The sequence below is a fragment of the Diceros bicornis genome, chromosome 2, assembly GCF_020826845.1.
Source record: "Diceros bicornis minor isolate mBicDic1 chromosome 2, mDicBic1.mat.cur, whole genome shotgun sequence".
NCBI classification, from domain to species: domain Eukaryota; kingdom Metazoa; phylum Chordata; class Mammalia; order Perissodactyla; family Rhinocerotidae; genus Diceros; species Diceros bicornis.
The window spans coordinates 11,325,551-11,342,317 of record NC_080741.1 but is presented as its reverse complement, the minus strand read 5'-3'; the positions used below and the strand labels follow the sequence as shown (position 1 = coordinate 11,342,317).

The 16,767-nt window shown below is 34.1% G+C and overlaps 1 protein-coding gene across 5 annotated transcripts in view; it reads right to left on the bottom strand.

The window, feature by feature from the left end:
• ATR (ATR serine/threonine kinase) overlaps positions 1-16,767 on the bottom strand; it is a 103,048-nt gene that overhangs the window by 75,965 nt on the left and 10,316 nt on the right. For 3 of the 5 annotated variants that reach the window (XM_058551646.1, XM_058551657.1, XM_058551636.1), the window contains exons 2-16: positions 16,011-16,102; positions 14,642-14,791; positions 12,296-13,173; positions 11,278-11,456; positions 10,588-10,779; positions 9,100-9,290; positions 8,460-8,612; positions 7,035-7,227; positions 6,543-6,805; positions 5,177-5,367; positions 4,991-5,091; positions 4,632-4,803; positions 3,540-3,710; positions 1,728-1,922; positions 279-464 (exon numbers count right to left, since the gene is read on the bottom strand). In XM_058551646.1, the coding sequence (XP_058407629.1) occupies positions 279-464; positions 1,728-1,922; positions 3,540-3,710; positions 4,632-4,803; positions 4,991-5,091; positions 5,177-5,367; positions 6,543-6,805; positions 7,035-7,227; positions 8,460-8,612; positions 9,100-9,290; positions 10,588-10,779; positions 11,278-11,456; positions 12,296-13,173; positions 14,642-14,791; positions 16,011-16,102 (3,307 nt within the window). Of the gene's footprint in view, positions 1-278; positions 465-1,727; positions 1,923-3,539; positions 3,711-4,631; positions 4,804-4,990; positions 5,092-5,176; positions 5,368-6,542; positions 6,806-7,034; positions 7,228-8,459; positions 8,613-9,099; positions 9,291-10,587; positions 10,780-11,261; positions 11,457-12,050; positions 12,275-12,295; positions 13,174-14,641; positions 14,792-16,010; positions 16,103-16,767 lie in introns of those variants that run through there. The other 2 variants (XM_058551665.1, XM_058551675.1) reach the window with 2 other exon arrangements.

Below are 16,767 nucleotides of genomic sequence, written 5' to 3'. Positions count from 1 at the left end.
GTAGTGAAGAAAAATAAATGTAAACATTTTTACCCAGTGAAAAAATAAAATCTAAAATCATTTGAAAACGCATATTTTTCAATGCTAATATATGTTGTTAATGCCTTGTGGTGCCCACACAGTTTAAATCATCAACCTTTACAAAACAAAAATCCCAATTTAAAACTTAAACTAATCTCTAGCATTCGGAAAATGCATAAAAACACCTGTTTCTCCAATTTCATAATTAAGCTACAAAAAGGAGAAAAACAAAAAAACCCATACAACATATTCCTTACCATCAGTTCAGGTGATGTGATATCTCTTGGGCCCTGATAAGGATCATCACTAGATGCAAATGAGGCAAGTATTGACAAACCATTGAAAACCTGTTGATAGTGCTCTCCAATACGTAGCAATAATTCATTATGCAATCCTTGAAAATCTTGTCTCAACAGGCTCCCCAGTTCAATTTCTGTTTCATTCTAATCCAAAGACATATTAAAAAAAAAGTTTTTTCTCCATACTAACATCCCGGAGATAAGTGTATTGATTTTAACACACTATTAGTAAATCAGGAGCTCTAGTTTAGGTGACAAGATTTACTAACAGTATTTTAAAAAGGCATTAGAAAAGGATTCCAATCCTGTTCTCTCCTGTCAGGTCTCCCATGGGCTACAGGTAATGAAGACAATTGATCAGACTTTATTTTGAAATAAAAGTTTAAACAGGAAGTCCTAGTTTTCCATAAGATCTTAAAATATCAACAACTCATTATTCACTGACACACAACCTCTGAGAGGAAATATAGCACAGTGGCTGAGAGCACAGTCTTTCAGTTCAGACTGCTGGAATTTAAATTCCAGCTTTGTCACTTATTAGTTCTGCTTTAACTTGGATAAGTTACCTAAACTGACCTCTCTCTGCCTTAGTTTTCTCATCTATAAAACAGAAAAACAATAGTACCTTTATCTCATTGGGTAACTGTAAGGAATAAGTCTAATGATCCATATAAATTGTTTAGCAAAGATTCTGACACATAGTAAGCACTCTATAAATACTTATTATCATTCTATCTCTACAACACAGATTTTCTCTCCCAAAATGAATAAATATACTCAATATTCAATGACTCTCATGTAGAAAGAGACCTATTGCTGGCATATCATGATATACATGAAATAAATTAACATCAGAGAAAACAGCAGAGTCACATATGCATATCTGACAGGTTGTCTTTTTCTCACGTAGTCTCATATTCCTCAAAGATATCGTTGCTAATATGACACCAAAAAAGAAGCACGAGCTATCATTTTAAATTTAAAAACTAGCAAGAAACTGGGCCAAATTGTAATGAGCACTACGTAACTAAACTAAATGGTGACATTATACTACAGTTGAAGAAAATTGCCCCTTCCTATAGGTAATCATGTACATATCATTAGACAACTTACAGCTCCAATCAATTAAAAATTCTAAAATGAAATTAGCTGAGAACCTGATCCATGAATGGATGACTATCATATACCATTATGGTGACATGATCAAAGAAAATACAAAAGAATAATTCTATTTAATATGCTCCTCTAGGCCCAGGACAAAGCTTACTTACATAATACCCTTTGAACTTATATTACTCTAGGATAGGATACAAATTACCCACCCTCCTTCCTATAAGAATATTACAATAGCTTTCCTATAATGCTACCTTAAACAAAAGAGTAAAATATATATAAATATTCAATTACCTTCAAATAATGAAGGGCACGTTCTAATTCATCCTTGGAACAGGAACAGACCAAATGAGAAAAAATATATTTGAAGTTATTTATTAAAATCTCTCTACGATTGACATTTAATTGTTTTCCTAAAGTTCGAATGAGAGCAGAAGCTGCAGGGCTTGCTTTGGCAGCAAGGTCAGGTAGCAGAACTTGTAACGTCCTCTGAAAGAGAAATACTACAATTACCAAAAAGTACATTTGTGTAGGTGATAAAATATTCACATAAGCTATGTGCAAAAATGTTTTAAAATGCTACACAAATTTGGAGTCCACATATGACATTTGAATTCAGATTTACCATTTGTTCAACACATATTACTGAGAATCTACTATGATTCATGCACTGCAGATGTACAGTAGTGAAAAACAGGCAAGGTCCCTGATGGCATAAGTTTACATTGTAGGGGGGGATAGAGACAATAAATAAGCTAATGTATAAGTATAGAAGATAATTTCTCATGAGTATGTGTTAAAATATACTCATGCTCTAAGGTAGAATTTCCAAGCCTGATTTATTATTTGAGCTAACTTGGATTTAGACAATAAGCAAGAATAACCATAAATGCACTATTTTAAGGTTTTTAAGTTAAAAACGTGATACTACAATATTAAAGAAAACCTTTTTAACACACTCATCATCCCAACACAGCAACAAATCTATTTTGATTTTGGTCTATTTCCTTTAAGATCTTGTTCATAAAATATGTACAAAATTCCAAACATAAAATGTTTGGCCTTTTATTTATTCATTCAACATGTATCTAATGAACACCTACTACATGTTGGTCACAATCCTAGGCACTGGAGATATGACAGTGAGCAAGACGCAGGCCCTGCCCTCAGAGATGCTTGCACCTTACTCATGTTATGCCTCTCAACTTAATATTAATCCTGTAAGACTGTTATAACATTATAAAGTAGTTTCTACAAAGTATTCATAATTATTATGTGAATGGTTATATAATATTCTATGACCTAAATATTAGACATTTAGCTTCTTCTCAGGATTTTGTTTAGTTTTGCAACTTGGAAAATGTTGTAGTAATAAACATCTGTGCTTTTTGGTTCCCAGAGTGGAATTACTGAATGAAAAGGTAAGAATATCTTTGTGGTCCTTACTGTATACTATCATATTTCCTGCCAGGATGTGACCAATTTACAAGCAATTTAAGTTTGTTAAATTATAATAACACTGTAGGGAAAAATTCTGTATGAATCACTATGACAATTTATTAACTAAGAGTAATGATAAACTTTGCCTTTGGGAAAAGGTAAGAAGACAATCATACTCTATCCATCTTTCAAATCTCAGCCCTAACGACTTCTCAAAGGCTTCCCAAACCACTCCATACTACAAATACAAACTCTGTCATCTGAATGCAGAGGATCATCTCTATACCACTAGTTTTATATTATATTACTCCAAGTCCTTAGGGGTGGAAAAGGTCATATTAGACTTTGCATTACCAACGGAACCAATCACAGCAATAAAGACATAAGGGCTCAGTTAACTGAATTAATTACCATTAATCATAGTATTAACCTTTAAGGATAGCTAACCATATAGAGCAATGACTCAAATCAACATCAACTTAAATTTTATAACATTAACATTATCATGTCAAAGTCAAAAGAAATCAAGTAAATTTGAAAATCTAGGGTGTATATGCTCCTCCATGTACTTGCCAGATTTTCTTAAAAAAAAAAAAATCTAGAATGGAATAAACACAAAACATTGAATTGAAAATTCAATTAAGTCAACTGTACTTTGCAACTTACAGTAAGGAAACGATTAAGATCAGGAAAGTCAAAAACATTAGCAATTTCAGACAAGGTATTTAAAGCCATTTCTCTCTGGTGAGCCACATCTTGTTTTCGCGTCTCAGCATTCTGGCATGGAGTACTAGGAAGTGCTGTCATCTGACTGGAGTGGAGGGATTCTACCAAAAACTAGAGCAAAATGCTTTGTTAGTCTTCATACAAGGAAGAAAATTTAACGAACACTTTTTAAGCTAACATAAAGGACAGTATCAGACTGTGTTCTAAACACATTACCTGAATTAGCTCATTTAATTTTTATAACAACTTTAATGAGGTAGATTACGTATAATCTCCCTTTTACAGATGAAGTAACCAGGCTTAGTTAAGTAACTTGAATATCTTGCTAAGGATTACACTACTAACACAGGGCAAAGCCAGTATTTTTTGTGTGTGTGTGAGGAAGATCAGCCCTGAGATAACATACAGTGCCAATCTTCCTTTTTTTGCTGAGGAAGACTGGCCCTTGGCTAACATCTGTGCCCATCTTTCTCTACTTTATATGGGACGCCACCACAGCATGGCTTGACAAGCGGTGCATCAGTGTGTGCCTGGGATCCGAACCCACGAACCCCGGGCCGCCAAAACAGAGCGCGCGCACTTAACCACTAGCCACCCGGCCAGCCCCAAAGCCAGTATTTTAACATATCCAAGTTTTCAGCCACAAATCAATCAACCTTTTTTAAAACAAAGCACCTTATCCATAATATCAAGGCATAAAAGACTTTATCATCACTAAAAGAAAGGCTAAAAAAGAAAGACATCTCTCATTAGATTAACAATACAGCATGATAATTTAATGTATTATAAAATGATTTTTCGCTTTTCCCCTTTATAATCTACATCTTCTAACCAAGATGCTAAAATATAAAACTGGCAAGATTTAGGTTCTCTTAAATAAACTGAACACATCATTTAAAAAATATATATCTTTTAAGGAAAGAAAAATAAAATAGACACACACACACACACACACACACACACACAGGTTCTTTTTTTAACTCTTGCAAAGTACTGCTATTTCCTATAGTCAAGGCCAATGTTGACTCTCACCTGACAGATGGGTTTCTTATATTGGCTGAAAAAGTTTTGCAGTTTAACACTTTTAGCGGCAACCAGAGCTCTAATTTCTGTGTATGCTGCTCCAGAGACAGATGCTGACTTGGATAATAAACAGTGCAATAAGTGCAAGAGTGCAAAAGGTACCAAATCTCCTTTTGCTGCTCTAAAATTAAAAAAAAAAAAAGTTATCAATGGCTCAGAAATAAATGGAAATCCACAAATAAATGCATGCTGATATCACTTTCTTTCTATACTATCACATCTCTCATATCACCATTTCCAACACCAGGCAAATAGAAAAAGAGAATGCCAAAATAAATAAAGAAGTATACAAATGTTGCCAAATATACCTTCCAATATCCCCTGTTGTGAGAATCAAGGTATCCTTCAATTCATTATTTCTTGAGATTTGAGCATGTGTATATGCCTCCTTCATCCTTAAGACAAAAAGCTAGAACAATAAAATTAACTAGTTAAAGAAATTTTTAGAGCCAGGTTTATGAAAACACAAATATTTAAAAATAAAAATTATCAACCTCTTTTATAAATCCATCTTCAGAGTCCAAGGATTCCAATATGTGCTTGATATTTCCACTAAAAGCCACTCTAACATCCTTGTCTGGATCTTCCATTAAATTTAATAAAGTTCCAAGAACTGTTTTTACATCTGTTTCATCTTCTCTAAAATCAAGATGCTTACAAAGATGATATAGATTATCTATGAAAGCTAAAGGGCAAGAACATATAATACCTAATTTAACACATTAAATATCAAAGTTTTACTGTAAAAATATTGTCAATAAATAACACTATGGAGAATTCTAAGTTGCCTTATAATATCAATATTTAGTATTTAGATTTGCAGAGCACACAGAATTGTGGAGGATTAAAATGAATACTTATAAATTTAAATTTACTTTATATTTAATAAAAGTTATAAATAATTTAAATCTAAAATTAATTTTAGCACTTTTTTTGTGTGTGTGTGAGGAAGATGGGCCCTAAGCTAACATCTGCCAATCCTTCTCTTTTTGTTGAGGAAGATTGGCCCTGGGCTAACATCTGTGCCCACCTTCCTCCACTTTATAGGGGACGCCGCCACAGCATGGCCTGACAGGCGGTGCGTCAGTACAGGCCCGGGATCCGAACCGGCGAACCCCGGGCCGCCACAGCGGAGCGCGTGCACTTAACCACTTGCGTCACTGGGCCGGCCCCAATTCTAGAACTTTTAAAGTTGCTAAATGACTACTCACTTAGATTTTGTAGATCATTATATGTTAACTGAGATAGAGTTAAAAGCACATTTTACTAATCCAAAGAACTTGAACTAAGGGGCAATCTTAGCCTTATGGTTAATCTTACATTTCAAGACTTAGGGAGTCCTTAGAAACCACCTATCACATATTATTTTGAAAACTAGAGAACAAGTTGCAACTTACTACCCAAACAATGGATCCTCCAAGTATTTGTATAAATCTCATGTTCTCACCAAATCCATATGCCATTACCCTTGGAAAGTGGTCAAGAAGATACAATCCATAGTCCTCAGTTGGACAAAGTATCTAACTATTTAAAGTTCTGAAGGTCCAAGATAGCGGCAGACACACTAAGAAAGTCCCTGGTATCACTAAAGAGGATATGGAATATTGAACCAAACATCAAGTATGCTCCATTATGCTTCCAAATCACAAAAGCATTTTAAAAATCCAAAAATTACTTCCTTGTTAGTTCTGTGATACAGTCTAACACCAAACATCCCATTTATAAGTAATCATTACATGAGCAATGAGTCTATCAAGCAAGTCTAATTTTTTAAGGGTTTAGGCTAATTCTATCATTGATTTTAAAAGCAGACCTTAAGTAGGTTTTAAAATATTACATAAACCATAACAAATCACTCACCAAGTTTCACTGGACTAGGCGTTTTTTTTTTCAGTAGGAAAAGGAATGGCTTGCAAACAGAAGCTTTTAGTCGAGAAGATGAACATTCGTGTTGAGAAATGACTTTTAGGCTCTTACAGAAGAGGTCACTATGCTCATGTTCAGAGAAGGGTTCTGTTAAAGAACTTGTCAAATAAAACATGCCATGAAGTGTACAGACAAGCTGACCAAGTACAGAGGCAAATTCTTTCTTGACAACATCAGAATCATCTTTGACTTTATCTCTAGGGGAAAAAAAGAAAAGGTACTCAACTTTCTTGCTTAATGTTGTGGTCTAAACAGTCTTGCTTAATTTAGGGTAAAAGTACTGATAAGACAAAGCCTAGAAGAAAAAACTTTTAAATTCTAAAACTAAAAGCAACATTTGCTCTATACACCCAGCAATAAACATAAATTTGCATATATAATCTTTCCAATCAAGTTATATATTCAAATTAAAATATTAATACATACATAAGAATCTTTGGAATTCTGTTACAAGAATTCTGCTGCTGCAATAAGATAAAAAATCCATTAACACAACTAGCCCGGATTACTTCATGGGAGCTCTGCAGAGCCCAACTGTAAACTGCTGTTCTCCACTCAAGGAATATTCTTCTTGGAAACAGAGTTAGAAGAAACACACACCGTGACCGTGCCTGTGGTGCTGAAAAAATTAAGTTTATTAAACAAGTTTCTAAGTGTTAATTTTATATATATATACACATATTCATTCTTTGTTGTAAAGTCAAATAATATTTCAAATACATATAATATTTAACTTAATTAAAAGCTTCTTTTCCAAAAATAAAGCATGTGCCCTGAAAAAGGTCTATGCACGATCTAATTAGATAATCAGTGAAATGCAAATTGAAAATCACACCCATCAAATAGCAAAAAAAAATTTCTTTTAGATAGTTACACCCTTGACATTTTTTTTCTCTCTAGATAGCAAAAATTTTAAAGTCTGACAATGCCAAGTGTTGTTGAGGATGTGAAACAATAGGAATTCTCATATTCTGCTAACAGGAATATAAACTGGAATGAAATCTTTGGAGAACAATGTGGCAGAATAGATTTGAGGATGTGCAAATCCCACAATTCGTTACTTTTTACATGTTTAACCCCCTTCTGAATTATTAAAAATGTACGTTCTCAGGCCAGCCCCGTGGCTTAGCGGTTCAGTGCGCGCGCTCGGTTACTGGCGGCCCGGGTTCGGATCCCAGGCGTGCACCGCCACACCACTTCTCCGGCCATGCTGAGGCCGCGTCCCACATACAGCAACTAGAAGGATGTGCAGCTATGACATACAACTATCTACTGGGGCTTTGGGGGAAAAAAAGGAGGAGGATTGGCAATAGATGTTAGCTCAGAGCCGGTCTTCCTCAGCCAAAAGAAGAGGATTAGCATGGATGTTAGCTCAGGGCTGATCTTCCTCACACAAAAAAAAGAAAAAAAAATGTACGTCCTCTTTTAATTATTGAAAAAATAGGAATGATAAGTGTTAGAAGTCTTATATAGAGATGAGTTAAAGCGGAACAAACCAGGGGGCTGGCCCCGTGGCTTAGCGGTTAAGTGTGCAAGCTCCACCACTGGCGGCCCGGGTTCAGATCCCAGGCACGCACCGACGCACCACTTGTCCAGCCAGGCTGAGGTGGCGTCCCCCATACAGCAACTAGAAGGATGTGCAACTATGACATACAACTATCTACTGAGGCTTTGGGGAGAAAAAGAGAAAAAAAGGAGGAGGATTAGCAATAGATGTTAGCTCAGGGCTGGTCTTCCTTAGCAAAAAGAGGAGGATTGGCATGGATTTTAGCTCAGGGCTGATCTTCCTCACAAACACACACACACAAAAAACAGAACAAACCACACACGTAGAATTTTGCGACCACTTACAGTAGCTATCTGAAATCCTCTGGCTTAATGTTAGAAGATTAGCGGCAAATGAGGTCAATTTTAAAGAGCTATCATCAGAATAAGAATAAATCCATGGAATTGAGAGCATTCCACATAAATCTTCCAGAATTTGATCTTCAAATGAAGTTTTTACTACAGAAACACAGAACAGGTGATTAATTATATCTTTTCCTTGATCATATTTACCTGTGTCTTTTTTTTCAATAAAAATAGACATTCTAAACATCAAGTGTTAAAATGAACATTCAATGAACAGGGGTTCTTAACATAGAGATGATGTTCTGAGGTCTGTGAACCCAAAGAAATTAAATATGACTTTATAAAAATATGCATCTACTCATTTTTAAGGAGAGGGACTATAGCATTCTTCAGGTTCTCAAATCAAAAAACTGAAAAGTTATAAATAATTTCTATTGATTGAAAAAATAATAAATCAAAATATTACACAAATAAATTTGGAACTTAGAAATTATTGACAAACTTAATAGAACTGAAATCAAGAAAAAACTTTTGGGTATTCTAAACATTTGTGCATTTAGGCCATAGGCAAAAGAGAAAGCCTATTTCTACACTGATTATCTTTAAAGGTTTTTTTGAACTACTGCTTATTTGTACTCACCTTGAATATAAATCAAAGCATCATATATTTTCACCACTTTATCAATAATTGCGTCCAGGTCAGGTTTCTGAACAGATTCCAACAAACTCCTACAGCTCTTAAGCACTTTTGTGTAAAAATCCAAAGGCATCCAAGTTATCACTACTGAAGTTTTCTTCTTACATTTCTGTTGACGGTCTTGGAAATTATGGCTGTAGTTAATACATTTTTTAAGACACAGAATTAAAATAAATTTTGTTATAGTCAAACCTAACATTATAGGTAAGCCAAAAGAAATTCTGAGTATAAAACTAATTGGTTTTAAACCAATTCAAAGTAAATATGCAAATCAATATGTCATTATTATAAGTTTAACCTCTTTATGTCAGTGTAAATTACTCTTAGGATTTGGTAATTCAAATAAATCTAGGATATTTAAATGTGGCATCATCAAGCTTAAAATGACAGAAGATATGCCTACATGAGTAATAATTGGCTTACTAACTCTTAATAATAGGACAAGGTTAGACTTCAGCCTAATGAACTATTCCTTCAAGTTATCTCAAATTCCAAATTTAATGCAATCAGAATTAATATAGTTTTTAAAAAATCTCCTTCATAATTTTGTATTGGTAAGTTAAAAGAATGAGTCAGGAAACACAGAATAAACGATCACGTAAAAAATTAACAAGGAGTGTTGGTCTATAATGTGGCAGTAAAAATAAGACTAAATCTTCAGAGAGGGTTCACACTTGACTTGTTTTTTCTGATAGAGTTCTATTTTCGGCTTGGTATTCTTAGTATAGGTTAATTATTCTAACGAGTTCTAAATTCCTACTCTTATTTATTTTTTTTTGGTGAGGAAGACTGGCCCTGAGCTAACATCCACTGCCAATCCTCTTCTATTTGCTGAGGAAGATTAGCCCTGAGCTAACATCTGTGCCCATCTTCCTCTATTTTTGTATGTGGGACACTGCCACAGCATGGCTTGACAAGCGGTGTGTAAGTCCGCTCCCAGGATCTGAACCTGCAAACCCTGGGCCTCGGAAACTAAGTGTGTAAACTTAACCACTACGCCACTGGGCCAGCCCCCTACTCTTATTATCAAAGGAAAATCTTCTCTTGACTAAATGTTTGACTAAAAGAACACTGCCTTTTGAGATGTATAAAAATGTGTTCTGCTACTTTCCAATCATGTGTGCCCAGAAAGTTAGTTTAGGCTTCAGACAAACAAGAGCCTCAATTTCTCTGAGCCTCAATTTCTAATTCGTAAAGTGGACATAATAGCACTTACCTCACAGAATTGCTGTAAAAGATTAAATAAGATATGTATAGCACCTAACACAGTACCTAGCATTTAGCAGGTGCTCAATAAAAAACAAATTGCTTTTCTATTTTACTGAAAAGTTTGTGTTCTAAGGTCACACAGATTAAGTGAATGTGGTCTCCTAAAACAATAAATCCAAATTTATTACAGGAAGTCCACCCAGAAAATATAAGTTGTTTTACCAGTCCATGTTTTGATGAGAACAATGAACAGTACACAGAGCAGTCAGTTGTAGGACAACAGCAATTCCTTCTAACGTCTCAATAACAGGATTCTGTAGACTACTGCATTCAAGGAAAACCTGAAGGGATTCAGCTTTCTCTTTCAGCGCATTCCATAATACACTCTTTTTGTTCATATCCACATGTTTAATTCTGTAATTAATTATAACGACAGTATAAAGATTTATATTTAATATAAATTTGGTTCAAATGTGGCAAATATTTAAAACAAAAGATAACATGTAATGTCAACTACTGAAATTTATATTAAGACAGATTTAAAACAACTTTCAGGGCTGGTTGAAATAGAGAAATTCTTTCGCCACATTACAAAAAAAAGTTTACTTGTTAACATTTTTAAAATTGCTGATAGATGCATAGTCTCAGGGATGTTTCATATACTAAAAAGTTAAATTAGACAGACAAGTAAAGACTTAAAGAGTCTTTTAAGTAACCATATTTAGCTACGAAATCTTTCATACTAGAACAGACTACAAGAACTATTAAAATATTTTAAGCATCCCTTTGACTACCTTTAGAAAGAACAAATGTTGTTTGTGAATTTAAGTCAAAGCACTTAACTAAAGGTGATGTGTAAAAGTGAATAAAGTTTTATTAAATGACTAAATACAAACTGAATGAAGGTCATACTCCTCAGTCTGTTTCGGTGCTCTTTTGGAAGAGTTTAGCGTTGAGCTGAGTCGACGTCTTTTGGGTGATATTCCATCACTATTACTGCTGAGGTTTTCCTGTTGAATTTGGCACTGAACTTCCTCAATGATTTCCATACTTTCCATTTTTAAGGCTGCATAAAGTGGGCCCAACAAATACTGAGAAAGCAAAGATAATTTCAAAAACTATCTCAGAAAATATGTTTATATTATTCATAAGCAGCAAAAGTGCATTAGGTATTAATTATATGTTTTCTAATATGGTAAACTATTTTCGGAGTCTCATCAGGCAAAACAAAGACCTAAGTTAATCTATACTATTTAACAGTCTATATATAGACATATATATATTTCTATATCTAGGACTATGGTTCTATAGTCTTAGAAGGCTTAAGACAAATCCTTCTCTTTATAATCTGTTCTTCCTTCTATCAAAATGCCACAAAGAAAAATTCTATAAGGAAATTACTAACTTCTTTCATACTACAAATCCAGCAAGACTTACAGATAAAATAAACTGAAATATTTAGTCAACTTACTGCATATCTGACTATTTTATGGTACTGCCTGTCTCCCACCGTCCAAATAGGAAAAAAGGCATAATCTGGCATGACTAGTACTATGTACCCATATGTTTTCTAACAGTGATTGATTATAACCTGTCAAAGATAAAATCTATGTGAGTGCTCAAAGTTTTGCAATTAAGTTGATAACTGACCCCCTTTTAATTAATAATGCAACAAACATGCTTACACATCACAAATTCTACTTTAAAATATTCTCTTCCAGTGGCGGTTCATGACCAATTTAGTGAACATATCCCTCTGAAATAAAAAAAAATCTACAATAGGGAGCCAAAGTAGATTATGAAAATCATTCTGTTTTGAATGTACATTATTATTATATTCTATTTTTTCATTATTACATCTTGCACATATGTATACACTTAAATTATGAACAAAATACATACTTAACAAGTAACCTTAAAAATGACTTACCTCTGCATCTACCTGAACTCCAAGCACATTCACAAGAGCCCTACAAATATTTCTCACATAAACCTTCCTGACTTGTAAAGCAGATTCATACCCAGCTGGCACATATTTAAGGAAATACTGCAGTAAGTGGCACAAAGCTGCTTTTAGCAAATCAGACTTAAGCTGTACAAGCACACCATCTTCAAACATGACACAGAGATTTTCCAGTAGCATATTTAAATAGACAGGTTCAATATTTCTATAACCTTCTGCTTCAAATGGGAATAGAGTCTTTATCAGCTTTGATAAGGGCTCTTCATAGAGTTTCAATTGGTCAGCATCCATTTCTACAAGGTGTTTTAATAATTCCAAAAATGAGCTGAAAAAAGTGCTGGCTGGTTGTGCCGGTAGTCCTCCAAGCTCAAAGAGTTCAGTTAAAAGGCTAATTGCTAAGGATTTAATTTTTGGACTACCACACTCCAGCAGAACACAACCTATCCGCCAAAGTAAGAGTTCTTGCCTTCTAAAAAACACAATTGCAATAATACGAATAAGAACCGTTAATAAAGTGACTTCAATAAATTCTAAATTTTGCATGTTCATGAGCTGCAAAGGAGCTACTTGTAAATATCCCACATGTTCATCTAATTGACTTAAAAATCGGTTAACTATAATTGGCCATTCCACCAAGTGTCCCATTTCTTTTCTTCTGTGGAGGCAAATCAAGTCTTCAAAAAGATGTAATAATTCCTTGGTCAGTACTCCAAAAATAGCAGGACTCTTGCTTTTAAAAAGAAATAATAATGAGCAGATGACTTCACAGATTTTCTTGTGTAACATATGACAGGATGGAGTTGCTGCAATACGCAGAAGTCTTGTTATGATCCAATTACTGAATTCTTTGAAATAAACGAAAAAGATATTAAATAATTAAGTACATCAGAAGTGCTAATTAATTTGCTAAATGCTTGATGATTTATTTTTAAAGTATAAACTTCACAAACAAAATAGTCTAAAACATTCCCTGTACAATGGAAACATTATAGTAATTTATAATACCAGTTTTGGAGACAAAGGTCCTAGCTTTCCACTTATGTGTGAACTTTTCATTTCTCTGAACCTCTGTAACTTCATCTATGAAAGGGGAATAATGACATCTGCTTTATGGGTTACCATGAGGATCAAGTAAGATAATATATGTAAAATTCTCAGCATAGAGGCTGAAGTTAAATAACTGCTCAATAAATGCTAGTTATTAACTCCCCTTCAACAAATATTTATTGAGTGATGACTCTGTCACAGGAAGAGCAAATCAGTCACAGTCCTGTCTTCATGAATTCTATAATAAAGTTTCTTGAACTTTTTGACTACAACTAAGAGACATTTTATATCATGACTCAGTATACATATGCATATTTATTTTATTTAAATATACGAAACAAAAGTTTCATGAAACAGTACTTATTACATGTAATAACCTATGATATTTTCTAGTCTATCGTATTTCATCTTCATAACCCACTAATGGGTCATGACCTGTTGTTTAAAAAACAGTATAGCAAAGAATACAGACAAACAGGCATTTATAATATAGTTTAATAACCACTATGATAGAAGAAATGCAGAACACTCTGTACTAACAAAGCATAAAGAAGGAGCAAGTAAGCCAGTCCTAGGGGCAGGCAGTCAGGAGTAGTGGTCAGAAAAGACTTTTTGGAGGACATGCTATCAAAGCTGAGTCTTGAAATTCAGGCAAAAATTTTAAAATACTCTATGCGTTGTACAGAAAAAAGGGATATTTGCTTTACATCTCTTTGTGAGGAAGCCAATAAAGGGACAAAAGTATTGGAAACAGTAAGGATAAAGCCTAGAAAAAGCTTCAACATCTATAACAGGAGTCAGCAAACCTGTTCCGAAAGGGCCAGATAGGAAATATTTTAGGCTTGAGGGCCATATGGTCCCCATGCCAACTACTCAATGTTGCCTTTGTAGTAGTTACAGATAATACGTAAAAGAACGAGCACGGCTGCGTTCCAATAAAACATTGTTTATAAAAACAGGCAGCCAGCCATAGTTTGCTAATGCCTGATCTAGAAGAAAGTGATTACAAAAACAGAAAAAAGAAAACTGCTAAAGCGTTCGTGGCAAATAAACAAATTTGATTACTTCTGTTCCATTCTGGGTATCTAGATCATAACAAAAGAAAACAGTAAGAATGCATGAAATAAAACTAACCATTATTATTTTGCTCCCTCAATTTATAGCAAATTTGACGAAAATATGTGTAATAATGTATATGTTATATTTCAGAAGAGGGTAGATTTCATAAAACAGATTACAAACGAATGCACAAATAGTAGGACTTACCAATACAACTGCCTTTGGCCTCATTTTGCCCATGGCTTCCATTCACATTTACAAACATAAGTGGGGAGGACTTCATGATATGCTGGATGAAATCAAGCAGCATCACAGAGGTTGGCTGAGAGTCTGTTTTCTTTACAAGTTCTAAAGCAACTAAAACAATAAAAGATTCATTTTAAAGAGTCATGAGAAATTAAATGGCAGTCCTTTTGTTGAGAAACTAGACTTTGGTGACCAGAATTATGTCCAGCACAGTGCTCATGATAAATTGATGGGGCTAAACACTACAATCCTATCTTTCTAATTTTAAATGTTTAATAATCATGTGCATTCATCTACTATACATCCATTCACCAAACATGTACTGTAGGCCTACACTGCTAAAATCTGAGGATTAAAAAAAGACCCTCACAGGAGGCCCGCCTGGTGGCGTAGTAGTAAAGTTTGTGCTTTCTGCTTTGGAGGCCTGGGGTTCACCAGTTCAGATCCTGGGCGCAGACCTACTCACTGCTCATCAAGCCATGCTGAGGCGGCATACCACAGAGAAGAACTAGAAGGACCTACAACTAGGATATATAACTATGTACTGGGGCTTCGGGGAGAAAAAAGAACAAGAGGAAGATCAGCAACAGATGTTAGCTCAGGGCCAATCTTCCTTAAAAAAAAAAAAATACTCCTTGTAATTAAAAAACAACAACAAAAACCCTCCCAAGCAGGTGAGGGAGTCAGAAAAATAATCTAATCACTATAGTACAATATGTTAACTGCACTAATCCACAGTAGAGGAAACAAGTGTCTGGGAAGATGCTGTTAAGGAGCTGATTCCTAGATGAGGAGGAACTGGTCAAGCAGAGAGGGGAAGGGCAAGTGGTCTAAACAAAGGGGGTACCATATGAAAACACATCTTGCAAGTATTCAGTAGTCCTTTGTTATTTTTCAGCAACTCATAATTGATTCAACAACTCACAGAATCTTATTACCTCCCACAAAGTCACCAACTCTTATTTAAAGAGGTTTTTTTAATGGCATTTGCTGTTTCTCAGCCACGGGCACAAAACCTAGCTAAAATAGAGTCCAGATCATTAGAACTGGCCAAATATTTTTTATCTATAATAATATCTCACACAAAGAGGAACTCATAGCAAGCAGCAGAAAAATCTAGATAACAAACAGGAAAACAATTACTTTAAAAGCCTAAATCACATTATGTAACAAGTAATACTGTAAATAACTTGCTTGAAAATAGTAACTATCATAAATACTAACTCTATATCTAAAGCTACATGGATAAAAATGCTAGTATAATGTTGTATATATGGAAAAGAAAACGATTTAAGTTATAAAGTTTATATAAGAAATAATTGTTTCTTACCAACATTTACATCTGTAAGTATTCGGTCAATGAACTGACATAGAATTTGTCTTGGCTTCTGTACAACTGTATTATATTCCTCTGGACTGGCACTGAAATACAAATAAACAGTTTTTAACCCTTAAAGGGACTCACAATTCCATTTGTAAAAAATTCTCAAAGGTTGAATTTATCAAATATCTTCAGTTTTAATGTTGACATTCATAATATTCTTCTGTTTAAAAAAGGAAGGAAAATCTAAATACATGTTACCAATTTACAAAGAAAAAAAGAACATGCTAAATGACACCACACGCATAAAATCTGCAAAATCTAGACCTGTCCTGCCCAATATGATAGCTATTATCACATGTAGTTATTGAACACTTGAAATGTGGTTTGTCCAAATTGAGATGTGCTATAATTATACTTATTTTACACAATACACTAATAACCAATTTTATTAGTTAATGGAATATGCTTAACATAAACATATTAAAATTGGATTTTTAATATTTAGTACCAAAAAATGTATCTCATTAATAATTTTACATTAATTACATGTTGAAATAGTAACATCTGGATATATTGAGTTAAATAAAATATATTATTAAAAATTAATTTCACCTTTTTGTAATGTGGCTACTAGGAAATTTTCAATTATATATGTGGCTTGCATGATATTTCTATTGAGCAGTGCCGATCTAGACTTCTGGAAAATCTACAGAAGACAGTTTCCTCAATAAATAAATTCCAAGGGAAAAAAGAGAAGAGGAGA